The sequence below is a fragment of the Convolutriloba macropyga genome, chromosome 4 (assembly GCF_964194025.1).
Source record: "Convolutriloba macropyga chromosome 4, txConMacr16.3, whole genome shotgun sequence".
NCBI lineage: Eukaryota > Metazoa > Xenacoelomorpha > Acoela > Convolutidae > Convolutriloba > Convolutriloba macropyga.
The window spans coordinates 74,877,606-74,903,032 of NC_134471.1; the positions used below are offsets into that span (position 1 = coordinate 74,877,606).

The following is a 25,427-nucleotide window of genomic DNA, read 5'->3' on the forward strand; positions in this document are numbered from 1 at the left end:
CTTGTGTTAGTTTTACCCGAGTTCCCTTCTGGAGTTTCATGCAGCTGTTTCCTCTCTCGAAAGTGAAGCTATGTCCCCACTCCGTGCATCTTGAGACTGATAGGAGGTTTGAAGAATAGTCCGGCACACACAGAACATTTTTGAGTTCGCATTGGAATTCCCCTTTGTTTGAGGGTATGCTGATCCTCACACAGCCTCTGCCACCACTCTGGAAACCTCTCCGTTGGGATTTCTGACCACTGATTGAATGGGCACAAAGTCCAGAAACGCATCGATGTTCGTCACTATGTGATCTGTACAACCACTGTCCACTAGCATGCCTGCTGTCTTCCACTGGGTAAGAGCTGCCCAGCATTCCTCGTCTGGTGTAGCCAATGTTGGACCCATTGCCACTGACTCATGTTTGCCTCCATCTCTTTGTCTCTTGCATGCCCTGTCTAGGTGACCCTTCTCACCACACTTGCTGCATTGTGCTGTCTCCTTCTTCCTGCAGTCCTTGGCAAAGTGTCCAGGGATCCCACACACAAAGCAGTTTCCTTTCTTGGGTCCCTTCTTGAAGTCACGCTTCACTGCCAGTGCCACTGAACCACTTTGTCCCTTGTGTCTCTGCACCGTGCTCTCATGAAAATTCTGCAGCCTTTTCCTCAACTCTGTGAAGTTCGTTGCCGGGTTGCAGCTTTCCTGTATTACAAAACTTTCATACCTCATTGGCAGACCATTGAGGACCAAGGCGTTGAAGAGGGTCTCTGAGACTGCTTTCCCTGCTTCTTGTAGCCTTGTGAGCAAATCTTGTCCTCTGATGAAGAAGCTGTCCAAATCCTCAGAATCCTCGAGCTGCAGTCGAGCAAGCTGTGCCACTAAAGTCACCACTGTCGGCGTCTCCACACTCTGAAATCTCTCTTGCAAAAGCTTCCAAGCCTTTGCTCCATCTCCAATGCCGTCATCTCCCACACAGTCATGTCTCATCAGCATGAGGGTTGTTGCATCTAGAGTCAGTGCCAGATGGCACCACACATTGTTCCGTTTCTCCTTTATGTCTGCAACTTCCTTCTCATATGCATCCTTCAGCACCTTGTGGTTCTTCTTTTCATCATTGGTTGCCCCATTGGCCAGTGGCGCAGGCTCATTGGGTTGCTCCTCTGTCCCCAGTAGTGATTTGTAGAGTCCCTTCGTCTGCATCATCGCCACAAATCTTGTGCTCCAGATTGGAAAGTCCTGTGCCTTTCCTGTGTAGGTCAGCAGCTTCACTGTCTGTTGATCCATTGAAGTTTGAGCAGGCAAAACAGTTGTGAAAAGAAAAGGTACTAAGCAGAAAAGGATTATGACTGTCAACAACAAATTAGTTTTGTTTTGGAAATTAATTTTATGACTTAAAAAATTGCTGGGCCCATAACCTGTTGGGTTATGGACTTTCGCAAGCGGAATAAAAAGCGTTTTTAACTAAGTAAAAGAATTAATTTCTCAAAAATGAGAGAATAACAAAATGATATTTTACAGTAGAATTTAGGGATTTACAGGAGAGATCTGATTATTTGATCAAGATGGTGATTTGAATTTGGGGATGAAAAAGGACTCAAAAATCAGCTGTATATATACCCATTATCAGTGTGAAAAAGTCAAGATACAAAACTAATCTTAGCACCGTGATTTATAGTGGGGGTCGCAAAGGTTACCCAATATGGTTTGCTTCTGCAAATCAGTCGCAAAGGGAACCATAAATGGAATGCATTTTCACTTTTCTGAGAATTCATTCACACTTCCGGAGATATCATCATCATTTAATACATGCTGGGAAGATTTTACATCAATTAATCTAACTCTAATAATAGTTATCTAGATTAACCAATTTGAACCGAATATTGATTCTCAGCACCATTTCTTGACGATTCATTTATATAATTTCTTTGATCAAAATCAAATTGCTTGTCTTTCTAATCTGGTAAGTCAAACTTTCTTTCTAATTCTCACTAAGTTTAAGACTATAGTTTGATCGAAATTCTAACAGAAAATAGGCTGCATATTCTTATTTACTAATTCTTTGTTTCCACATAGAAAAACATCTCTCAGGAGGTGAATAAGGTAGTGGAACTTCTATCTGTTTATTTGGTTTCTTGAATCAAAAATTTTCTCTAAGACATTGCCAATATTTAATTTCACCCGCGTTTTTGTATGATTTATAAATTTGTCCCTTGTTTTCTTGAAAGAAAACAAAACAATTTTAAAAAAAAAATGGGACGCCACCTTTTTAAAATCCAAATCCATTTATCTATTTTGCACCTCATTTATGTTGTTTATTTTTTTACTAAAACTTTTTGATGGAAAGCTTCATTAGGGTGAATTTATTGGGTGTCCTAAGTTGTATTTGGATTTTTTGAAACAGCAGGAAGTTGGAGATGGTTTTATTCCTAGGCATTCTTCTCAGCTCTGTGACTTCAATTGCTTTAACGATAAAAAACATCAGAACTTGTGAATTCAACCAGGTAGTTAGAATTGCGTTTTTTGTTGTTTTTGCTTAAATTGTTTTTCAGGGCTCATATTTTTTTCCGTTTGTGCTCCCACTAAGTTTTGAGCTCCATTTAACTAGCCTGTGCTTTTACATTGTAAATTTGTTTTTGAGAAATATTGCACTTGCTTCTGTGGGTTCAAAAAAAACCTTCAAGTAAGCTGGGGGCTCAAACGGCTTGACGTAAAATTCCCAACTGCCTCAAATCATTTTGGTTTTTGAAAGTTATTTATTTCCATTGCTTAACCAAAAAGAAACATCACTGGGAATAAGTTGAGGAAAAGTGTGATAATTTTGTCTTTTTGATATTGTAAGCCAACTGAATAAATTACAATAGCAATTATTACAACGACTATGGTTTCAGCTTCTAGTATTGTGTTTTTCTGAAACAAGATCTCTTGGCTACGAGTAACTTGAAATGAGAATTGTTTCATGGGTTACAGGTGATCACAAATTTTTTTTCTGTTAATGATTTTGGGCTCGTCTTCGATTGTCTGGAAAAAGATTGCAAGCCTTTTTTAATTAAAATTTTTGGTGACTTCTACAGCTAGATTTGCCAATCTTTTTGTACATCAAGATCGTCCTGAGAAAAGTAAGAGCGTTTTAACGGAAGCCAGGATTCAATTTCATTATGAAATATGGACAAACACTTTTGAAGCAAAATGGAAACAATGAAGCTTTATTTTACAGTAACAACTTGTTTGAGGAAAAATCTTTTGATAATTTTTATCAAGTTAAGTGGATTAAGTATTTTTTTGAAAATTATAGTAACTCAGGCTTCTGGTTTCTCTGAAAAAACTCAGATATTTTTATTTATGTTGTCTTGTTTTCATGCTACAGGTTAATAATCTTGACCGCTTTCGTAGCAGCTTTGTAAAATCATTTTTGGTGTTGAAACAAATGTTTAGGTGACACTAATTCAGATGTATTGATAAATCTTATGCTTCCAAATGCAAATGTTGGAATATTTTTGAGCCACGCACAGAACAAGTGAGCCTTCTTGTTTGAATTTAGGGTAATCATTCTCAGCACAAATATATAATTAAAGAATCGCTCTTTGGCGGATGCAGAGAATATTTAACAAATTTAAAAATCTCGAACAATTTAAATTTGAAATCATACGGCAAATACATTATTTCCCAGGTTTCTATATACCCAATTACTGACAAGCAGTGAGAATGTAATAATATCGTGAGAATTTTTTCAGGCATTAGTTTGATGTTGAGTTTCTAAAGTTCTTTTGAAACAAATATCAGTTTAACTTGTTTGAACTGATATTAGTTTGAGAAATCAGTTTTATTTCTCAAACATTGAACATAATTTTATTGGTTTTGTTCTTGAAGGATCGGGGCATTATGTGCGAATGAACATTGCCGGTACAAATTATATAGTGTAATATCGTGTATAAATTTGATCGCATAAGAGATAATACGATGTCTTGCAAAAACTGGGTCAGGCAATGCATTAAGTGCATGTAAAAATTCTCAAGGCCTACAAAATCACCCTTCAAAAATTTTCAAGCCAGGGGTGATATTTTTTTCATTTTTCTTCGTGTTTTACTTTAATTTTGAGAAATACTTAACATGAGTTGGCTATTTTTATCGCTCTCTGTGCTAGTTGTGGAAAACATTTTTTGCCTCTTATGTTTTTCCTTCCAAAAAAGTTGAAATTATTTGTACAAATCTCAAACTGATTCCTTCATATGATTCCTGGTTTTGGACGTGTATGTTCACTATGTTCACAGGGGTTAGCTTTGTCTTAAAATTTTTGAAATTTTAGTATAGCGGCGAATATAATAACCAATTTGTCTCTAATTTTTGTGCTTTTAATGGTTTCTTTGATTAATTTGTAGTTTGAATTTAAAGCAAGCTTTATTTGCGTGATCATTTAAGTCCATTGAAATGCTAACATTCAGCAAAATTAGTAAATATTGACATTGTCATGTTAATTACGTAATCAACTATCATCAAATTTCATGCAACCAATACACCAATTAGCCAAACATAGTAATATAGTTTTTGGTAAACTGAACTGTTGAATTTTGTTTCGAATACTTTCGAATTATGGAAGCCACAAGAACCTTCACTTTTTCATGTGAGTAACAATAATTCGCTGAAGACTGCTTCGTTTTTCAAGTTATAAATTTATTGGAGCAAATAACTAGGGTTATCATGTTCGTCACGCGAATAAGACACCACATGTCAATCCATCAGTCATCGCGAAATACAACGGTGTCTGAAAGGACACTTTTGGAACTTAGAATTGAAAAGGAACGGCTGTGTTTTTTTTAAAGAAAAAAAAACAAAAAATGCTAAAAATCAACCCAAAACCAGATTTTCATTTCAATAGTTTTTCCTCGTTTTTCATGAATACTGCGACCATTCTTTCTAATTTTTTCTGAGACTGTGGAATTGGGACTGCGTTTTGTACTCAGACATGCAATAGTGTTATCGAAGTTTACACGAAAAATATGAAGCATACGTTGGTGTTTAAAAGTTTGGACCTATTGATTCGTCCCCGCAGCTTGGTAGGCATATAGCTATAGCTTTTACACCTCCCATGCAAGCGTGCTTTCCTTTCGAAAAAAAAGCTAAATAACAACATTTAATTTGCAAGCAGGTGTCTTTAAAAACACGGCAGGGGGAGAGCCAACAAAATAGATACAAAATCTTTCGGTGACCAGTGTCATACATCATAAATTAATTCAGTGCAGTAAATTTATCATACGATGTACTTAATTTATTTAGTGTACTTATTCCTGAGGGGCATGTGTATAAGTCAATGTTAATTCACATGCTAGTCTGTTGTTCCCATCTCCCATAGCGGGAAATTATTGTTCACGTTTGTTATGACTTCTGGAATACCAGTTGCCTTAATTTTTAATTCTCTTAGTTTTGCACTTCGCGTACAGTTGCTCAATTTAACTTATTCTTCATTAACTGTCTTTACAAATCGAGTAAAGTAAACGAATAATCATTACGCGATTCGCTTAGCGGATTCATTTAGAAATTGTGTAAAGCGCACTCGCCGCGCAAGTAGGACATAAAACATAAACGCAACTCACGACTCAAGAACAAAAACGCAATCTCACTTGCGTACGACATGGCGCAGTCAGCAGCTCAGAAGCGGACCCCACTTGGCATTGAGCCATTTTGGGATAAACCTAGTGTAGACCCGCCGCTGAAATGGGAAAAGTGGCAGATGCAGGCCAAGTTAGCTCTTCTTGCGAAGGAAAATATTACAATAGACACTTTGTTGGAACCAAAACCCGAAACAGTGCAACTACCACTTGAACCGATCTATGAGGATACGATAACAGGATCATCGGCACAATCGGAGAGGGAAAGATTGGCGAGGAACGCTCAATCAAAAATGAACTGGGAAAATCGGTGTCAGAGACAACTGGAGATAGGAATAATGTGCGGAGACAAACCATGGGCCCAGGCCGATCGAAAGACTGTGTCAATGCTATACCTCAGTTTGGGCACCGAAGGACGTCGAATTGTTTGTAGCCAAAACCCACACCTCAAGATGGACAGTCTCTCAACAGCAGATCTTTGGACAATCATGGAAGCAGCATTTATTCGTCAGCGCAATATCACATTTGATAGGTATGTACTTCTCACCACAAAACAGACAATCCATCGAACATTTCTTCGGAAAATTGAAAGAACTTCCTGAAAATTGTGAGCTCGGGAGTCAAGAAGATACCCTCATCAGAGACTTATTTATTGCAAATATGTTAGATCCGGAAATTCAACGGGAATTGTTGCGCGAAACTTTAGAACCAGCCCAAGCATTACGTTTGGCCATAAATATGGAATTAGATCAAAGAAACCAACTACAAATTACAAACTCGCAATCTGCTCCGCAAGTTAATGCAATAATTCCTCAACGATCTTTTCGACCACCGAATCAACGGCCGACTACATCTAGCTTTACTCGATCACCAAACCAACTCTGCAGGAACTGTGGCTTAACTTGGTCAGCTAATCATAAAGTCAAGTGTATTGCGAGAGGCAAGACTTGCAATAATTGTGGCCTCCAAAACCATTTTTCGCGAGTGTGCAGGAAACCGAAGTCATCATCAAATAAATCTACCCGATCTAATGTTAACTCCGTTGAAGAAACTACAACTGACCAAACGGTAAGCGCTATACAAAATATGAATTATAACCCGCAATGCGAATCAGACTACGATAGCTCAGATGACAATATGGTCGCTAGCATCGCAAGTAACGCAATACAGATCGAACCAAAGAACACCATCTTACAAATTGGTAATACCCACGTTGGACTTCTCATTGATTCATGCAGTGTATGCAGTATTTTACCCGAGTCTCTTGCTTCGGAGATTGTGGAAAATTCTCCCCTTGCTCGTTGGCTGATGATAGCGCCTCCCCAGGAACTCAAAACATTTTCAAACGATCCCATAAACGTGACGGGTATGATACAGGCACCAATTGCGAGCAATGGATGGCGACTTGAAGAAGCTGAATTTGTAGTAGTCCGTGACGGGCTAAAACCACTAGTGGGTAGAGATCTATTTGACGCTCTCGGAATCTCAGTAACTCAAACCCCAAAAATGAAGGTAGTATGGTCAACACTATCACATCTCAATGTCCATTTAAAACACGTATTGCAAAACAATTTCCTCAACTTATTACACGTATTGGTCGCTCAAAAATACACATTGTTAAATCTAAATTCCATCGAATTTTTCAGCCAAAACACCAAAAGGGTAGAAGAGTACCCATTAATTTACAAGAACGAGTAAATAATGAAATTAAAAAACTTCTTGAAGAGGGACATATAGAAAAACTGAATAACTGTTCTGACCAATATTTTATTTCACCTATTGTAATCACAGTCAAACGAGATCAAACCATAAAGTTAGCACTAGATTCTAAAACTCTTAACAAAACAATACACAAGAACAAATATCAGATGCCAAATATTGAAACACTTATGGATTCCATATCACAAATAATAACAAACTACAAAACAGAACCAGCGGAACAAATATATTTCTCTACTATAGATCTTAAGTAGGCATACAGCCAACTAATCTTACACCCTGAAACTGCTAAACATTGTAATTTTAAAATTGTAAGTGGTGACATGACAGGCACATATCGATTCAAGACGGGATTTTACGGTCTTACAGACATGCCTGCCGAGTTTCAGAAGGCAATGGATTACACCTTGATTGGACTTAAAAATACATTTTGTTTCTTAGACGACATCTTAATTGTTAGCAAAGGTTCAGAAGATGATCACCTCCAACTTGTATTAGATTGTCTTAAAAAATTGGACGCAGATAACCTTCGAATTAACCTTCCTAAATGCCACTTTGCGAAACAACAAATTTCCTGGTTAGGATATAATATAACTCAATCTGGGATATTGCCACTCGAATCAAAAACATCCTCTATTTTGTCATTACAACCACCTAATACACTTAAAAAAATTACGCTCAATTCTCGGCTCAGTCCACTATATTAGTAAATTTATTCCCAATTTAGCTCAACTCTGCCATCCTTTAAGACCTCTACTTCGTAAGTCCACTAAATACATTTGGACTGACGCTCATACGCTACATTTTAATGCCATTAAAACTCGCATAGCAAATCTTACAGAAATCATTCACTATAACCCCCAACTTGAAACACGAATCAAATGTGATGCTTCTCGCTCCGGATTGGGAGCAGCACTAGAACAACTAACAGTTGACGGTTGGAAGCCGATCTCTTTTGCATCAAGATTTTTAAACAGTAGTGAAGAACGTTATAGTATTAACGAATTAGAACTTGTTGGGGTAGTATGGTCCATAGAATATTTTAAAAATTATTTGTATGGTAAAGAATTCACTGTTATCACTGATCACCGCGCATTACTTTCCATTTTAAAAGAACATCGATCAAATAAAAGTAACAATAGTAGATTATCACGATGGGTTGATCGTCTTTTGCTTTATCAATTCTCAATAGAGCATCTACCTGGCGCGAAAATGGGACTAGTTGATTACATATCTCGAAATCCATATCAACCAGCAAAAAGTGTTTCCGAATATGACGAGGAATTTTTAGTTGCAACGTTATCAAGCATACATTCTGACGCTCAATTACTTCAACAAAAACACAACCTCTCAGCTCATTCACTTCATAAATTATATATTGATATTGATTGTGAAAATAAAAATTCCACCACTAATACAGAACAAGTTTGAACCATAAATTACGTAACACCAAACCCTCAAACAAAAATTCATGATTTACTCGCCCCGCGAAACAATAGTTCAAAATTCTGTTCAAAACAAACTTCCAATTTAGACATAAATTCCGCCCAGCGTGTACGCTTAAGAAATGTTAGTTCAAATCTCGCGGCGCGAAAATAGAACTCTAATGTAACCTCCCTTAAATTCAATCATCAGTATAGTACACACGCCCCGCGCGTACATTTAACTGATAATACTAAATCATTCGCGGATCAAAAACATAACTCATTTCTTCATTCCACTAATAGTATTAATTGTACTAGTGCACATGATCAGCGAGTACATTCAACTCAAAATGATTCCGTATTCGCACATACATATCCTACTTCAAAAGTTAACACTTCTAAATTAATTAATACCACCTCCGATCTCGCATCGCGAGTACGTTTTTCCTTTAACATTTTAACACCCGCCAGGCATAATACTTTATTATTTACTCAAAAGACTAGAATGCATTCCTCGGATGACTCTTTTGCAAAGCAAGTTACTAAATACCCAATTCATTCTAAATTTGCGTTACATAGTCTACCATTTACAACTAATCCTGTACAAATTGAGCCTCAAATGCTTGTAAACACAAGAAAAGCGTCACTTGCTTACCAAAATACTTCCAAATTTACTCCAATAAGTCATTCTCACGTGTCAATCCAAAATCAGCCTCAAATTCCTACCTTTTTTAGTAAGCCACACTCAATTATTTTAAATAACTCACGTGCTCAATTAACAAACAACAAACAAGTGCTTTTTGCCCAAACTCAACCTGAAATTCAGTTGTCTTCCTCTTTGTCAATTAACTTAATTGAAAAAACTCAACTCTCATCAACAATGAGTCAACAAGCTTCATCTCTCAATGGAAAATCAATCTCCTCCCGAACAACAGGAGCTTCGCCTCGCGTATCGTTCACAGACAATGCAACCACAAGTACGCCACGCAGATCCTCCTCGCTTTCAAATTTAAGCACCCCACCTACAGATAGTCCCCAAGTAATGTCTTTTGAAAGAGTGGTGGGAAAAGTATTAAGCAAAGGTCTAATTGCATCACTCACAAGCAAGGACGCAGTTCTGAAAGAGGTTCGGGACTGTATAATACGGGGAGATGAAGAAAGACTAAAGGCCCTCAACCCGTATCTCCACAGCTATTGGCGGGACCTTCATGTGACTGGCGGGTGTGTTTGTATGGACGAGAAGGTGGCCATTCCGAATGCACTCAAAGATGCCCTCATTGACGATTTGCATGAGAGTCACCCAGGTAGCTGGGGGATGGTTTGTATGGCTCAGCACTGCTGGTGGCCATACATGAATCGTGATTTGCTTGTCAAAGCAATAGAGTGCAAATCTTGCACTGTTATCGGTAAAAATTTAAAATCTGTTATTCCCGCAAAACAATTTAAAGCACATACACCATGTATAGTTCCAAACCAAGAAATACAAATAGACTTTGCAGGGCCCATTAATAACGAAAAAGAACATGAAATATACATTTTAACATGCATTGATAGATTTTCAAAATACCCTTCTGCAGAATTGGTTGATAATGCAAAGTCCTCGAATGTCATAAAATTCTTAGATAACTATATACAAATTCATGGAGTTCCTCGTTCTTTAAGAATAGACCAAGCTGGTTGTCTTGTAACCAAGTAAAAAATTTTTGTACAAAAAATAATATCACACTAATACCAGCTCCGGCAAACGATCATCGTGCAATAGGTTTAGTTGAAAGACTTATTGGTACTATTAAACAACGCTTGGCATGTATAAAAGAAGCAAATAAAGAAGTAAATTCGTTCACCATTTAAGCAGCATTAAAATCAGTTATATACCAGCTTCGCATATGTAAACATAGAACAACTAAGCTTTCGCCATTCGAATCTCACTTTGGGCGTTAAGCCAATACACCACTTAGTAATATAAGTACTCAAACAAAATCATCTGATTTACGTTATGAAAAATTTTGAATCATTATTTAGATGAAGAAACTGTAACCCCTAATAAATTGCTGCCGGAGGAACACTGGGGAAACAGCCGGATTGACGACAAAATTGGACGCAATATGTGTAAAGCGACAAAGGATGCCACTACTCGCGAACGGCTAGCAACTGATAATGAATCCCGTTTCCTTCGCACCACGCAAGCGCATCGTCCACTTCCGCTGAAAGAACACGCCGTACAATTAAACATTGCCCGAAAGAAACAGCTTCATAAAAGATCCAAGAAAAATCTGGACGGTTTGTATGAGGTATTGGCCCCAGGATCGGTATTACAAAAGACCGATCAATACACTTCTGTCATTCGCGAGCCGGGGAAGATGGAAGTAACAGTGCGCAATAGTCATATTGCAAAATTTGGCACTCGGAAAGAACGAAAAACCAAATTAACCGAAAACATAAACCGTCAAGGACCCCGCACGCAAGAGAAGACAACTGAGGCTAAGATACTTAGCCACATCAAAGAGTGTACCCGCATACAAAAAGGAGACCGAAAAGTGAAGCATCGCAAAAGAGAAACTGGTAGCGGTGTATCCTCAAACAAATCCAACATTGCTCGCGCAATGCGAGTACGCATGCCTAAAGTACCGGACAATTTCGCTCCCCAAGTAATACCCGAAATTCCAGAGGCTGCTCCCGAACAGCAAATTATAACTGGAGAAGTATTAATTGCACCCCCTCCTACAAATACTCAACAAGAAGTACTCTTATCATCTCGTTCAGTTCCAACAACAACATTACCCCATACTCTGACAAGAGCATTAAAACGGACTAGAAAAAGTCCTAAATATTATGGATATGATAAAGAAGATTCATCTGGTGACTCCACTAATTCGTGTCCTCCGAACTTTGCTCCACCTCGTAGGAAGCGACGCGTAGGAGACATCGAATCGATACAACCTTCGGTTGTACAAACAATTGTTGATATAGCTACGCGGGTTGAACCTATCGCAAACGACTTTCCCTCGCCTATCATAGGACAGGTGTCACCGACGGACCCCCGTAAACGACCAGCAGATCACAGTACTTCAAATGAGCAAATCACTGATGAAGAAGTTATGTGAAAAATCTGATTAACTAAAACTTGATACATTATTATTTATGACTAGCTATGATAACCAGTAAATATATTGTTGATACTATTTAACCGGTGAATAAGTATTATTATTATTATTCATATTGTTATTAAAATTTTACTTTATGCAATTTTAATTTTCATTGAAGCGGTAGAAATGTCATATATCATAAATTAATTCCGTGCAGTAAATTTATCATACGATGTACTTAATTTATTTAGTGTACTTATTCCTGAGGGGCATGTGTATAAGTCAATGTTAATTCACATGCTAGTCTGTTGTTCCCATCTCCCATAGCGGGAAATTATTGTTCACGTTTGTTATGACTTCTGGAATACCAGTTGCCTTAATTTTTAATTCTCTTAGTTTTGCACTTCGCGTACAGTTGCTCAATTTAACTTATTCTTCATTAACTGTCTTTACAAATCGAGTAAAGTAAACGAATAATCATTACGCGATTCGCTAAGCGGATTCATTTAGAAATTGTGTAAAGCGCACTCGCCGCGCAAGTAGGACATAAAACATAAACGCAACTCACGACTCAAGAACAAAAACGCAATCTCACTTGCGTACGACATGGCGCAGTCAGCAGCTCAGAAGCGGACCCCACTTGGCATTGAGCCATTTTGGGATAAACCTAGTGTAGACCCGCCGCTGAAATGGGAAAAGTGGCAGATGCAGGCCAAGTTAGCTCTTCTTGCGAAGGAAAATATTACAATAGACACTTTGTTGGAACCAAAACCCGAAACAGTGCAACTACCACTTGAACCGATCTATGAGGATACGATAACAGGATCATCGGCACAATCGGAGAGGGAAAGATTGGCGAGGAACGCTCAATCAAAAATGAACTGGGAAAATCAGTGTTAGAGACAACTGGAGATAAGAATAATGTGCGGAGACAAACCATGGGCCCAGGCCGATCGAAAGACTGTGTCAATGCTATACCTCAGTTTGGGCACTGAAGGACGTCGAATTGTTTGGAGCCAAAACCCACACCTCAAGATGGACAGTCTCTCAACAGCAGAACTTTGGACAATCATGGAAGCAGCATTTATTCGTCAGCGCAATATCACATTTGATAGGTATGTACTTCTCACCACAAAACAGACAAGAGGAGAGTCCATCGAACATTTCTTCGGAAAATTGAAAGAACTTTCTGAAAATTGTGAGCTCGGGAGTCAAGAAGATACCCTCATCAGAGACTTATTTATTGCAAATATGTTAGATCCGGAAATTCAATGGGAATTGTTGCGCGAAACTTTAGAACCAGCCCAAGCATTACGTTTGGCCATAAATATGGAATTAGGTCAAAGAAACCAACTACAAATTACAAACTCGCAATCTGCTCCGCAAGTTAATGCAATAATTCCTCAACGATCTTTTCGACCACCGAATCAAAGGCCGACTACATCTAGCTTTACTCGATCACCAAACCAACTCTGCAGGAACTGTGGCTTAACTTGGTCAGCTAATCATAAAGTCAAGTGTATTGCGAGAGGCAAGACTTGCAATAATTGTGGCCTCCAAAACCATTTTTCGCGAGTGTGCAGGAAACCGAAGTCATCATCAAATAAATCTACCCGATCTAATGTTAACTCCGTTGAAGAAACTACAACTGACCAAACGGTAAGCGCTATACAAAATATGAATTATAACCCGCAATGCGAATCAGACTACGATAGCTCAGATGACAATATGGTCGCTAGCATCGCAAGTAACGCAATACAGATCGAACCAAAGAACACCATCTTACAAATTGGTAATACCCACGTTGGACTTCTCATTGATTCATGCAGTGTATGCAGTATTTTACCCGAGTCTCTTGCTTCGGAGATTGTGGAAAATTCTCCCCTTGCTCGTTGGCTGATGATAGCGCCTCCCCAGGAACTCAAAACATTTTCAAACGAACCCATAAACGTGACGGGTATGATACAGGCACCAATTGCGAGCAATGGATGGCGACTTGAAGAAGCTGAATTTGTAGTAGTCCGTGACGGGCTAAAACCACTAGTGGGTAGAGATCTATTTGACGCTCTCGGAATCTCAGTAACTCAAACCCCAAAAAATGAAGGTAGTATGGTCAACACTATCACATCTCAATGTCCATTTAAAACAAGTATTGCAAAACAATTTCCTCAACTTATTACACGTATTGGTCGCTCAAAAATACACATTGTTAAATCTAAATTCCATCGAAATTTTCAGCCAAAACACCAAAAGGGTAGAAGAGTACCCATTAATTTACAAGAACGAGTAAATAATGAAATTAAAAAACTTCTTGAAGAGGGACATATAGAAAAACTGAATAACTGTTCTGACCAATATTTTATTTCACCTATTGTAATCACAGTCAAACGAGATCAAACCATAAAGTTAGCACTAGATTCTAAAACTCTTAACAAAACAATACACAAGAACAAATATCAGATGCCAAATATTGAAACACTTATGGATTCCATATCACAAATAATAACAAACTACAAAACAGAACCAGCGGAACAAATATATTTCTCTACTATAGATCTTAAGTAGGCATACAGCCAACTAATCTTACACCCTGAAACTGCTAAACATTGTAATTTTAAAATTGTAAGTGGTGACATGACAGGCACATATCGATTCAAGACGGGATTTTACGGTCTTACAGACATGCCTGCCGAGTTTCAGAAGGCAATGGATTACACCTTGATTGGACTTAAAAATACATTTTGTTTCTTAGACGACATCTTAATTGTTAGCAAAGGTTCAGAAGATGATCACCTCCACCTTGTATTAGATTGTCTTAAAAAATTGGACGCAGATAACCTTCGAATTAACCTTCCTAAATGCCACTTTGCGAAACAACAAATTTCCTGGTTAGGATATAATATAACTCAATCTGGGATATCGCCACTCGAATTAAAAACATCCTCTATTTTGTCATTACAACCACCTAATACACTTAAAAAATTACGCTCAATTCTCGGCTCAGTCCACTATATTAGTAAATTTATTCCCAATTTAGCTCAACTCTGCCATCCTTTAAGAGCTGTACTTCGTAAGTCCACTAAATACATTTGGACTGACGCTCATACGCTACATTTTAATGCCATTAAAACTCGCATAGCAAATCATACAGAAAACATTCACTATAACCCCCAACTTGAAACACGAATCAAATGTGATGCTTCTCGCTCCGGATTGGGAGCAGCACTAGAAAAACTAACAGTTGACGGTTGGAAGCCGATCTCTTTTGCATCATGATTTTTAAACAGTAGTGAAGAACGTTATAGTATTAACGAATTATAACTTGTTGGGGTAGTATGGTCCATAGAATATTTTAAAAATTATTTGTATGGTAAAGAATTCACTGTTATCACTGATCACCGCGCATTACTTTCCATTTTAAAAGAACATCGGTCAAATAATAGTAACAATAGTAGATTATCACGATGGGTTGATCGTCTTTTGCCTTATCAGTTCTCAATAGAGCATCTACCTGGCGCGAAAATGGGACTAGTTGATTACATATCTCGAAAGCCATATCAACCAGCAAAAAGTGTTTCCAAATATGACGAGGAATTTTTAGTTGCAACGTTATCAAGCATACATTCTGACGCTCAATTACTTCAACAAAAACACAACCTCTCAGCTCATTCACTTCATAAATTATATATTGATATTGATTGTGAAAATAAAAATTCCACCACTAATACAGAACAAGTTTTAACCATAAATTACGTAACACCAAACCCTCAAACAAAAATTCATGATTTACTCGCCCCGCGAAACAATAGTTCAAAATTCTGTTCAAAACAAACTTCCAATTTAGACATAAATTCCGCCCAGCGTGTACGCCTAAACCTCCCTTAAATTCAATCATCAGTATAGTACACACGCCCCGCGCGTACATTTAACTGATAATACTAAATCATTCGCGGATCAAAAATATAACTCATTTCTTCATTCCACTAATAGTATTAATTGTACTAGTGCACATGATCAGCGAGTACATTCAACTCAAAATGATTCCGTATTCGCACATACATATCCTACTTCAAAAGTTAACACTTCTAAATTAATTAATACCACCTCCGATCTCGCATCGCGAGTACGTTTTTCCTTTAACATTTTAACACCCGCCAGGCATAATACTTTATTATTTACTCAAAAGACTAGAATGCATTCCTCGGATGACTCTTTTGCAAAGCAAGTTACTAAATACCCAATTCATTCTAAATTTGCGTTACATAGTCTACCATTTACAACTAATCCTGTACAAATTGAGCCTCAAATGCTTGTAAACACAAGAAAAGCGTCACTTGCTTACCAAAATACTTCCAAATTTACTCCAATAAGTCATTCTCACGTGTCAATCCAAAATCAGCCTCAAATTCCTACCTTTTTTAGTAAGCCACACTCAATTATTTTAAATAACTCACGTGCTCAATTAACAAACAACAAACAAGTGCTTTTTGCCCAAACTCAACCTGAAATTCAGTTGTCTTCCTCTTTGTCAATTAACTTAATTGAAAAAACTCAACTCTCATCAACAATGAGTCAACAAGCTTCATCTCTCAATAGACAATCAATCTCCTCCCGAACAACAAGAGCTTCGCCTCGCGTATCGTTCACAGACAATGCAACCACAAGTACGCCACGCAGATCCTCCTCGCATTCAAATTTAAGCACCCCACCTACGGATAGTCCCCAAGTAATGTCTTTTGAAAGAGTGGTGGGAAAAGTATTAAGCAAAGGTCTAATTGCATCACTTACAAGCAAGGACGCAATTCTGAAAGAGGTTCGGGACTGTATAATACGGGGAGATGAAGAAAGACTAAAGGCCCTCAACCCGTATCTCCACAGCTATTGGCGGGACCTTCATGTGACTGGCGGGTGTGTTTGTATGGACGAGAAGGTGGCCATTCCGAATGCACTCAAAGATGCCCTCATTGACGATTTGCATGAGAGTCACCCAGGTAGCTGGGGGATGGTATGTATGGCTCAGCACTGCTGGTGGCCATACATGAATCGTGATTTGCTTGTCAAAGCAATAGAGTGCAAATCTTGCACTGCTATCGGCAAAAATTTAAAATCTGTTATTCCAGCAAAACAATTTAAAGCACATACACCATGTATAGTTCCAAACCAAGAAATACAAATAGACTTTGCAGGGCCCATTACTAACGAAAAAGAACATGAAATATACATTTTAACATGCATTGATAGATTTTCAAAATACCCTTCTGCAGAATTGGTTGATAATGCAAATTCCTCGAATGTCATAAAATTCTTAGATAATTATATACAAATTCATGGAGTTCCTCGTTCTTTAAGAATAGACCAAGCTCGTTGTCTTGTAACCAAGTAAAAAATTTTTGTACAAAAAATAATATCACACTAATACCAGCTCCGGCAAACGATCATCGTGCAATAGGTTTAGTTGAAAGACTTATTGGTACTATTAAACAACGCTTGGCATGTATAAAAGAAGCAAATAAAGAAGTAAATTCGTTCACCATTAAAGCAGCATTAAAATCAATTATATACCAGCTTCGCATATGTAAACATAGAACAACTAAGCTTTCGAATCTCACTTTGGGCGTCAAGCCAATACATCACCTAGTAATATAAGTACTCAAACAAAATCATCTGATTTAAGTTATGAAAAAATTTCGAATCATTATTTAGATGAAGAAACTGTAACCCCTAATGAATTGCTGCCGGAGGAACACTGGGGAAACAGCCGGATTGACGACGAAATTGGACGCAATATGTGTAAAGCGACAAAGGATGCCACTACTCGCGAACGGCTAGCAACTGATAATGAACCCCATTTCCTTCGCAGCACGCAAGCGCATCGTCCACTTCCGCTGAAAGAACACGACGTACAGTTAAACATTGCCCGAAAGAAACATCTTCATAAAAGATCCAAGAAAAATCTGGACGGTTTGTATGAGGTATTGGCCCCAGGATCGGTATTACAAAAGACCGATCAATACACTTCTGTCATTCGCGAGCCGGGGAAGATGGAAGTAACAGTGCGCAATAGTCATATTGCAAAATTTGGTACTCAGGAAGAACGAAAAACCAAATTAACCGAATACATAAACCGTCGAGGACCCCGCACGCACGAGAAGACAACTGAGGCTAAGATACTTAGCCACATCAAAGAGTGTACCCGCATACAAAAAGGAGACCGAAAAATGAAGCATCGCAAAAGAGAAACTGGTAGCGGTGTATCCTCAAACAAATCCAACATTGCTCGCGCAATGCGAGTACGCATGCCTAAAGTACCGGACAATTTCGCTCCCCAAGTAATACCCGAAATTCCAGAGGCTGCTCCCGAACAGCAAATTATAACTGGAGAAGTATTAATTGCACCCCCTCTTACAAATACTCAACAAGAAGTACTCTTATCATCTCCTTCAGTTCCAACAACAACATTACCCCATACTCTGACAAGAGCAACAAAACGGACTAGAAAAAGTCCTAAATATTATGGATATGATAAAGAAGATTCATCTGGTGACTCCACTAATTCGTGTCCTCTGAACTTTGCTCCACCTCGTAGGAAGCGACGCGTAGGAGACATCGAATCGATACAACCTTCGGTTGTACAAACAATTGTCGATACAGCTACGCGGGTTGAACCTATCGCAAACGACTTTCCCTCGCCTATCATAGGACAGGTGTCACCGACGGACCCCCGTAAACGACCAGCAGATCACAGTACTTCAAATGAGCTAATCACTGATGAAGAAGTTATGTGAAAACTCTGATTAACTAAAATTGATACATTATTATTTATGACTAGCTATGATAACCAGTAAATATATTGTTGATACTATTTAACCGGTGAATAATTATTATTATTATTATTCATATTGTTATTAGAATTTTACTTTATGCAATTTTAATTTTCATTGAAGCGGTAGAAATGTCATACATCATAAATTAATTCCGTGCAGTAAATTTATCATACGATGTACTTAATTTATTTAGTGTACTTATTTCTGAGGGGCATGTGTATAAGTCAATGTTATTTCACATGCTAGTCTGTTGTTCCCATCTCCCGTAGCGGGAAATTATTGTTCACGTTTGTTATGACTTCTGGAATACCAGTTGCCTTAATTTTTCATTCTCTTAGTTTTGCACTTCGCGTACAGTTGCTCAATTTAACTTATTCTTCATTAACTGTCTTTACAAATCGAGTAAAGTAAACGAATAATCATTACGCGATTCGCTAAGCGGATTCATTTAGAAATTGTGTAAAGCGCACTCGCCGCGCAAGTAGGACATAAAACATGAACGCAACTCGCGACTCAAGAACAAGTACGCAATCTCACTTGCGTACAACAACCAGCTTTCACGTTATTATTTTGCGTTACTATATTAAGTTATATGTTGCCAACTTAAGATTTTTAACTAATGAATTGTAATTAGTAAGTAGTTTGCTGAAACTTTTGACGGACAGGTACGTATTTTTCATAATACAGTCATAGTTTTGAAATGGCCCTAATTTTCTCTGTTTGTTTTCAATTAAAATTTATGTTAAAATATTGAGAAATGATTGACTGCCCTGGAATCTTTCCAATTAAGCGAAATTTTTTTATAATATTTAAAAATATCATTTAAAAATACAATACAGTATCAGAAACAATTAATAGCAGAAACAATTAATTCCTGCAGTCAGATTGGTATCAATTTTGAATGGGTCTAGGAAATAAGCCCCCACAGAAAAAAAACCCCACTTAACATTAGATAGGAAATAAACCCCCACAGAAAATAATTCCCACGGAAATAAAACCCCACGGAAATCGACCCTTATTTTAAAATTGAATTTCGGTCGTGATAATTTGTTCGGTTCTGATAGTTTCATATCAAGTCCCACAGGGCGCTGAGGCATGGCCATGGCCCGCGAGGCATGGCCAAACGCGCTAAATGCGCAGCTCTTTATTAGTAAAGTGGGGGTTTATTTCCGTGGGGGTTTATTTCCATTGGGGTTTATTTCCGTGGGGGTTTATTCCCTATCTAAAATGAAGTCAGGGTTTTTTTCCGTGGGGTTTATTCCCTATCTAAAATGAAGTGAGGGTTTTTTTTCCGTGGGGGTTTCTTTCCGCAACTGATTTTGAATTGAGTTTTTTTAGAAGAATAGTAAAATTAAATCCAAATGTTGTTTATTTTTCTCTGCATATTCCTATAGTTTATTTCGAGTGTTTGGAGAAGAAATTGATTGAAAAGATTTTTAATTTTCATTTCTAAACATTTCGAACAGGTTTATGATGCTTTGAAGCAAAGAAATATACTTTGAAAAACAAACCGCTGATACATTAAATTTATTTTCCGAAAAAGAAAGTATACAAGACAGCGTCCTATAAAAGACTGCATCACGAGATAAGAGCGTTTTACCAAAGTCAAGAGCGCGAGTATGAGATGAATTCATCACTGTTTAAATTGTTATAAAATTCGAATAGTTTGCTTGACTTGAGATAATAGTCGCTGACTTTATCAAGGATAGTCAGTTTGCAAACATTGAAAATTTATTGCCTAATGTTAATTGTTTTATAAATGAGCTATTGAACTTTATATTTTGTACAAAAATATTTCCCTTAAACTTTGCCCAAAATTTCTCGACGATCTTGTAAGATCTCGCGAAAGACTTTTGCATAACTTCGAAAAATACGAGGCTATGCCAATTCCTTTCCAAAAAATTTTGCAAATTGAAAGTCTCTGCATAAGATACTAGATATCTTGTAATACTCTTGCATGCTAGTTGAGATATCTTGCAAGATTAACCACCTATATTGTACGAGACCTGTAAGAGAAAACGTCTATTTTGAAACAGATCGTGCAAAAAAAAGAATTTTGTCCGCAAGTTCCTTTAGGTTAGTTCCTTTTTGGTTGCAATTCTTCTGAAATTTAGTGGATCCGTGAAGAGAACTTTATCATATCCACAATTTTCATTGTTGGTAATAAAAAATTATACATGAGTGGAGTTCAAAAAATGTGAAAAACTGCAATGTGCTCTGAAAATTTTTATTAAAGATAAATCCTGGTTTTAGTTATACTGTTTGCGTGTTGTCTCTGCGTGTTGGTGAATATATCAGTTGTTGCGGGGGAATGGGGGTCCCTTGTTTTCATTCTTCCAGACCCAGAAGGCAATCAACTCAGCAGGAACTGTGCTACCAAAAGGTAAGACCACGTAAAGTGCTTATACGCGCAATCGTGCTTACGTAGCATGCTTAGGTTAGGAAAAAAGTTTGGTGAAAGCGGTGATAAAAATTGATTGCTGTTCAACGGTGACTCAACTAAAATTCTTTGCATTTTCTGCCAGCGATTAAAAACTATTGTAAAAAAAAATTGAAAATTGTTTCAAACAAAATTTGAAAATTAACATTAAATAACAAAACATAGCAGGACAAGTCCGGACGTACAATTCAAAATATTTTCATTGACTAAACAGAAAACCAGACCAAGAACGGCCTATGAATGGATTGGGAAAACCATTTAGAAAAAAAATCGGTCCAAAAAATCGAAAAAACTGTAAAAATCAAAGTGAAATTGCCGGATGTGAACAAAAAACCACTAGCGAGATAGCGAATTTTTGTTCAAACACCATTTTCTCACTCTACTTTAAAATTAGAGCGGAAAAATTTCACGCCTCAAAACCATTCGCTTTTATGCTCCATTTCCTGTTTCGGCGTGACCAAAATCACTACTCAAATTTGACTTCAAAAATCATGAGAAGGTGTGAACAGATCTTAAAAAAAACATAGCCGGAAGAATTCCGGAAACGACTGAAAGAGAAAATTGCCCATAATAATGACTTAACAACTAGAACAACTATCATGAAGCCTAAACCTTCCAAATTCCATAATAAAGTGAGCAAGAATAGAAACGGAATTCAAAAACAAATTGAAAAAAAAACTAGAAAAATTTAATGAGTTTTTTTTAATAGTACAAGGAAATATAAAGCCGAATAAAGTCCCTCTGCAATTAGAGCAATGAAAAGCTCGAAAAGCGGGCAAGTCATAATAGGCTAAGAAACTTGTCTAAGATTAAAAAAAGAAAAATTGCCAAAAAAATAGGAAAAATGGTTTAAAATTTCTGAATTTTTCTGTCATTTTTCCTAAGCAAAAAAATGTTTTATGCCAACAATTCTTTAATCAATTGGTATCTGAAAATTTCTTAAGTAACAAGCTGCTAATCAAATCCCACCAAAAGCAGTTAAACAAAAAAAACATGTCAAAAATCATTAAATTTTGTCTAAAAATCAGCAAAACTGATCAAAAATCTCCAAATTAGCATTAAACTCAAATTAACTACTTGAAACCTTCAATTCCTATCAAAGCGAGGCTAAAACTAATTTAATATCATAATCAAACCTCATAACCATCAAAAGTTGCAAAAAACTGCTTTTAAAAGCCGCACGTGAACAAAAAATTTCGCTCGCTTAGAGAAAATTTTTTCACACATCAATCTCTCGCTCTCTCAAAAACAGCACTATGAACGAAAACCACTCTTTTTTCGCTCCGCTCTTCACTTTTGTTCAGCTCCAAAATCACCAAATTTTTTCACGCGTTTCATTTCCCCCTTCAAAAATCACTCCAATAAAATTGATTTAAAAAGGGACTTCTCCAATACTCCTCTTCGAGTCGTAAAAAGACAGCGCCCCAATACAATTCAATTTCTTTGAATTGTAAAAATTCTTTGAATTGTAAAAAAAATAAATTATTCAGTACGCATCAATAATCATGTGAACGAAAAAATGTTCCGATTCTGATCAGACCCAACTGCACGCGAAATCTTTTCTGATAAGACTAGTGTGCGCTCGAAACCGCCTCTGATCATAAAAGTTCTAGAGCTTCGTCCAAACTACAGTAAGCTCGAAGGTTTTTCCAGACCATGTACAAGCCATGCGCAGGTGTGCGCTCGAAGATGATATGATTAGCGGTCTAGTCCGTCTTGACACCTCAACCTGTGTAATGACGACGACCATTTTTCACATTTGGGTTTGGTCTGTAAGGGCCTGCGGACGTTTGTGACAGTAAGCGAACTATAAGTATCTGTCTCCGTCAAGTACAATTTTTACGTGTAAGCATCAAACAATATCTCTTTCTCAAACAAGGTATTTTGATAAAATGTTGTAAAAATTGAGCAAAAATGTTGGCTGCATATTAAAATTGAGTTTGCGTTTGAGCCAATAACTGCTCACTAAACTGGCGGAGAGTTTCTGATTGAAAGATGTGTCACCCAGTGAGTGAGTACAACTTTTGGGGGATTTGAATTTTCGTACTTTGATGTTTCAGCCGATGAGCGGAGAGCTGAAACAGTCAAGAATAATCTTGAAGAGGAATTATTTATGCAGGAAAAATGGTTTTCTACCCGGAATATCTTATTTATTTTCAGCTCAAGAATGATCCGGTATTTGATTTGACCAGAGATTGCGATGACAACCATTGTATATTCAGTAACTACTTTTTCCATTTCAGTAAAAAATACATAATTGTTGAAAAATTGGCTAGTATTCGAGCCTTGTATCCGACAATAAACTCGAATGTAACAAAACGGAAGACAGGAAATCTTTATTCAACGATTACAAGTCGAATAAGACTCAAGAAACGGCTTTTTATACCAACTATAGCTTGTGTACATAACATACGACACATAAGAAGTTCACTTAACAACGTTAACAAAAGTTATTCAAAGTAACACTGGCGGCAAAAAGGCTAGCCACTAACTGTTAGCCTTTTGCTAGCCAATATTTGTCAATTCAGTTCATGTATGACGTAATTTGGCCTTGCATTGGCCTTAAAGTTAAACCATTCAAAGCGTTTTGTTACTCTAATAATTTTATATCTTAGTCATCTTAGTCTAAATCGGGCTGGTCCGGCCCAAAACCGCTCTCTAACAGTCCGTTGCTCAAGGTACATGTATTAGAATACTGATTTTGCTTTGCCAATTTGGTCGTAGTTGGGGGCTCGAACAAGCGACCCTTTGATCCGGAGTCCAGAGCTTTACCGTCTGCGCTATGCCGCCTTGATTTCTTGCTTTTCAATTCAAATATATACGCCTACACGCTTACAAACATATGCTGCTTAGTTTATATATATATACGCTTACTTTGCATTCGCAACATCCTCCGGCCCCGAAAGTGTTGTTTCTAAAACAGGTATTTGTTTTACAACCGGTCGGATATACTTACCAGCATTTTTCCTTATCTCAGCCGAACGGGCAATGCCATCGCTGCCATAACGGAGGTTTTCATTGCGACCCATGGGGAAGTGTCCACGGGGGCTCAATTCGTCGGCCACCCGTACCAGATCCCCAGATTTAAGCTCTGTGTTTGCCGGTGTGGACCATTTACTGCGACCATTCAGGTTTGGGACATATTCAGCTAGCCACCTTTTCCAAATTGAGTCCGCGTAGCGCTGAGCTCGCACGTATCTCTTGCGGTGGTCGAAGTCCTCTTCTGACAAAAGCGAAGGCACAGTGCTTGACCTGTTTCCGAGAAGGAAGTTATTAGGTGTTATGGCATCAAGTTCCGTAGGGTCAGAGCTTACAGGGGTAAGTGGCCGGTTATTTAAAGTTGATTCAACTAAACAAATGTCGTTTGTAAGACTCCGTCAGTAAGACGTCGGTTGCCAAGAACTGCATAGAAAGTGCGTTTAACACTCCTCACCATTCGTTCCCATGAGCCACCATGATGTGGGGCAGATGGTGGATTGAAGTGCCACAAGATTCCCCCTTCAGACATTCGACTCGCAATGAATTTTTGATTCCAACTCTGTATACACAATGATAGTTCCTTCTCGGTAGCAAGGAAGTTGGTTCCATTATCCGACCAAAGGACGCGGGCTTTTCCTCTCCGGGCAATGAACCTTTCAATTCCCATAACGCAGGAATTTATGTCCATCGATGGCACAACCTCAATGTGCAAGGCGCGTGTTGTGAGGCACGTGAAAAGGAAACCCCGACGCTTTTCACTTGAGCGTTTCACTGATACATAAAATGGGCCGAAATAATCCATTCCTGTATTGAAGAAGGGAGGAGAACCGTAGAGAAAGACGTTCGGCTGGTAAGTCGGCCATCATTGGCTGAACAGATTTTTTGCTACGCTTACGGCATAATACGCAGTTAAATTTGATAGATCGTAATGCGGAACGCAATTTCAGGACTGCGTAGCGTCGTTGTATGCAAGCTCGCAAAAAGTCAATGCCCTCGTTGTGGTTAACTAAATGCTCTTTTTTCAGAAAGAGCCTTACAGCGGGGTGACGGCTATCAAGTATGATAGGGTGTTTAATGTCATAGTCGGCTTCAACTAATCGTTTGATGCGACCACTAGATCTGTTCAGAGCATTGGGACCAATGAAAGGGGTATACGGTGAGAATGGGTTTTTTTCTGGTAAGGTGCTTTTCATCCAGAAGTTGTTTTTTCTCGAACGGGAATGATTCAGATTGAACGAGGAACTGAAGTTTTGCTTCAGCAACTTGGAGTTCATCGGGCCTAAAAATTGAAGCATCTGATGACCAGAAATGGGCGTGCTTCGGGAGGATGCGGAGGAGATAAGCGGTTATCCTAACCAGCTTAAATTAGGAGC

General features: G+C 37.9%; 1 protein-coding gene across 1 annotated transcript in view; it reads left to right on the forward strand.

Moving 5' to 3' along the window:
• The first annotated feature begins 4,431 nt into the window (after window positions 1-4,431).
• The window catches only part of LOC142338677 (uncharacterized), a 74,339-nt gene continuing 53,343 nt past the window's right edge, over window positions 4,432-25,427 (forward strand). The window contains exons 1-2 of the mRNA XM_075388543.1: window positions 4,432-4,597; window positions 20,889-21,018. Coding sequence (XP_075244658.1) covers window positions 4,567-4,597; window positions 20,889-21,018 — 161 coding nt within the window. The 5' untranslated portion in view covers window positions 4,432-4,566. The remainder of the gene's footprint in view (window positions 4,598-20,888; window positions 21,019-25,427) is intronic.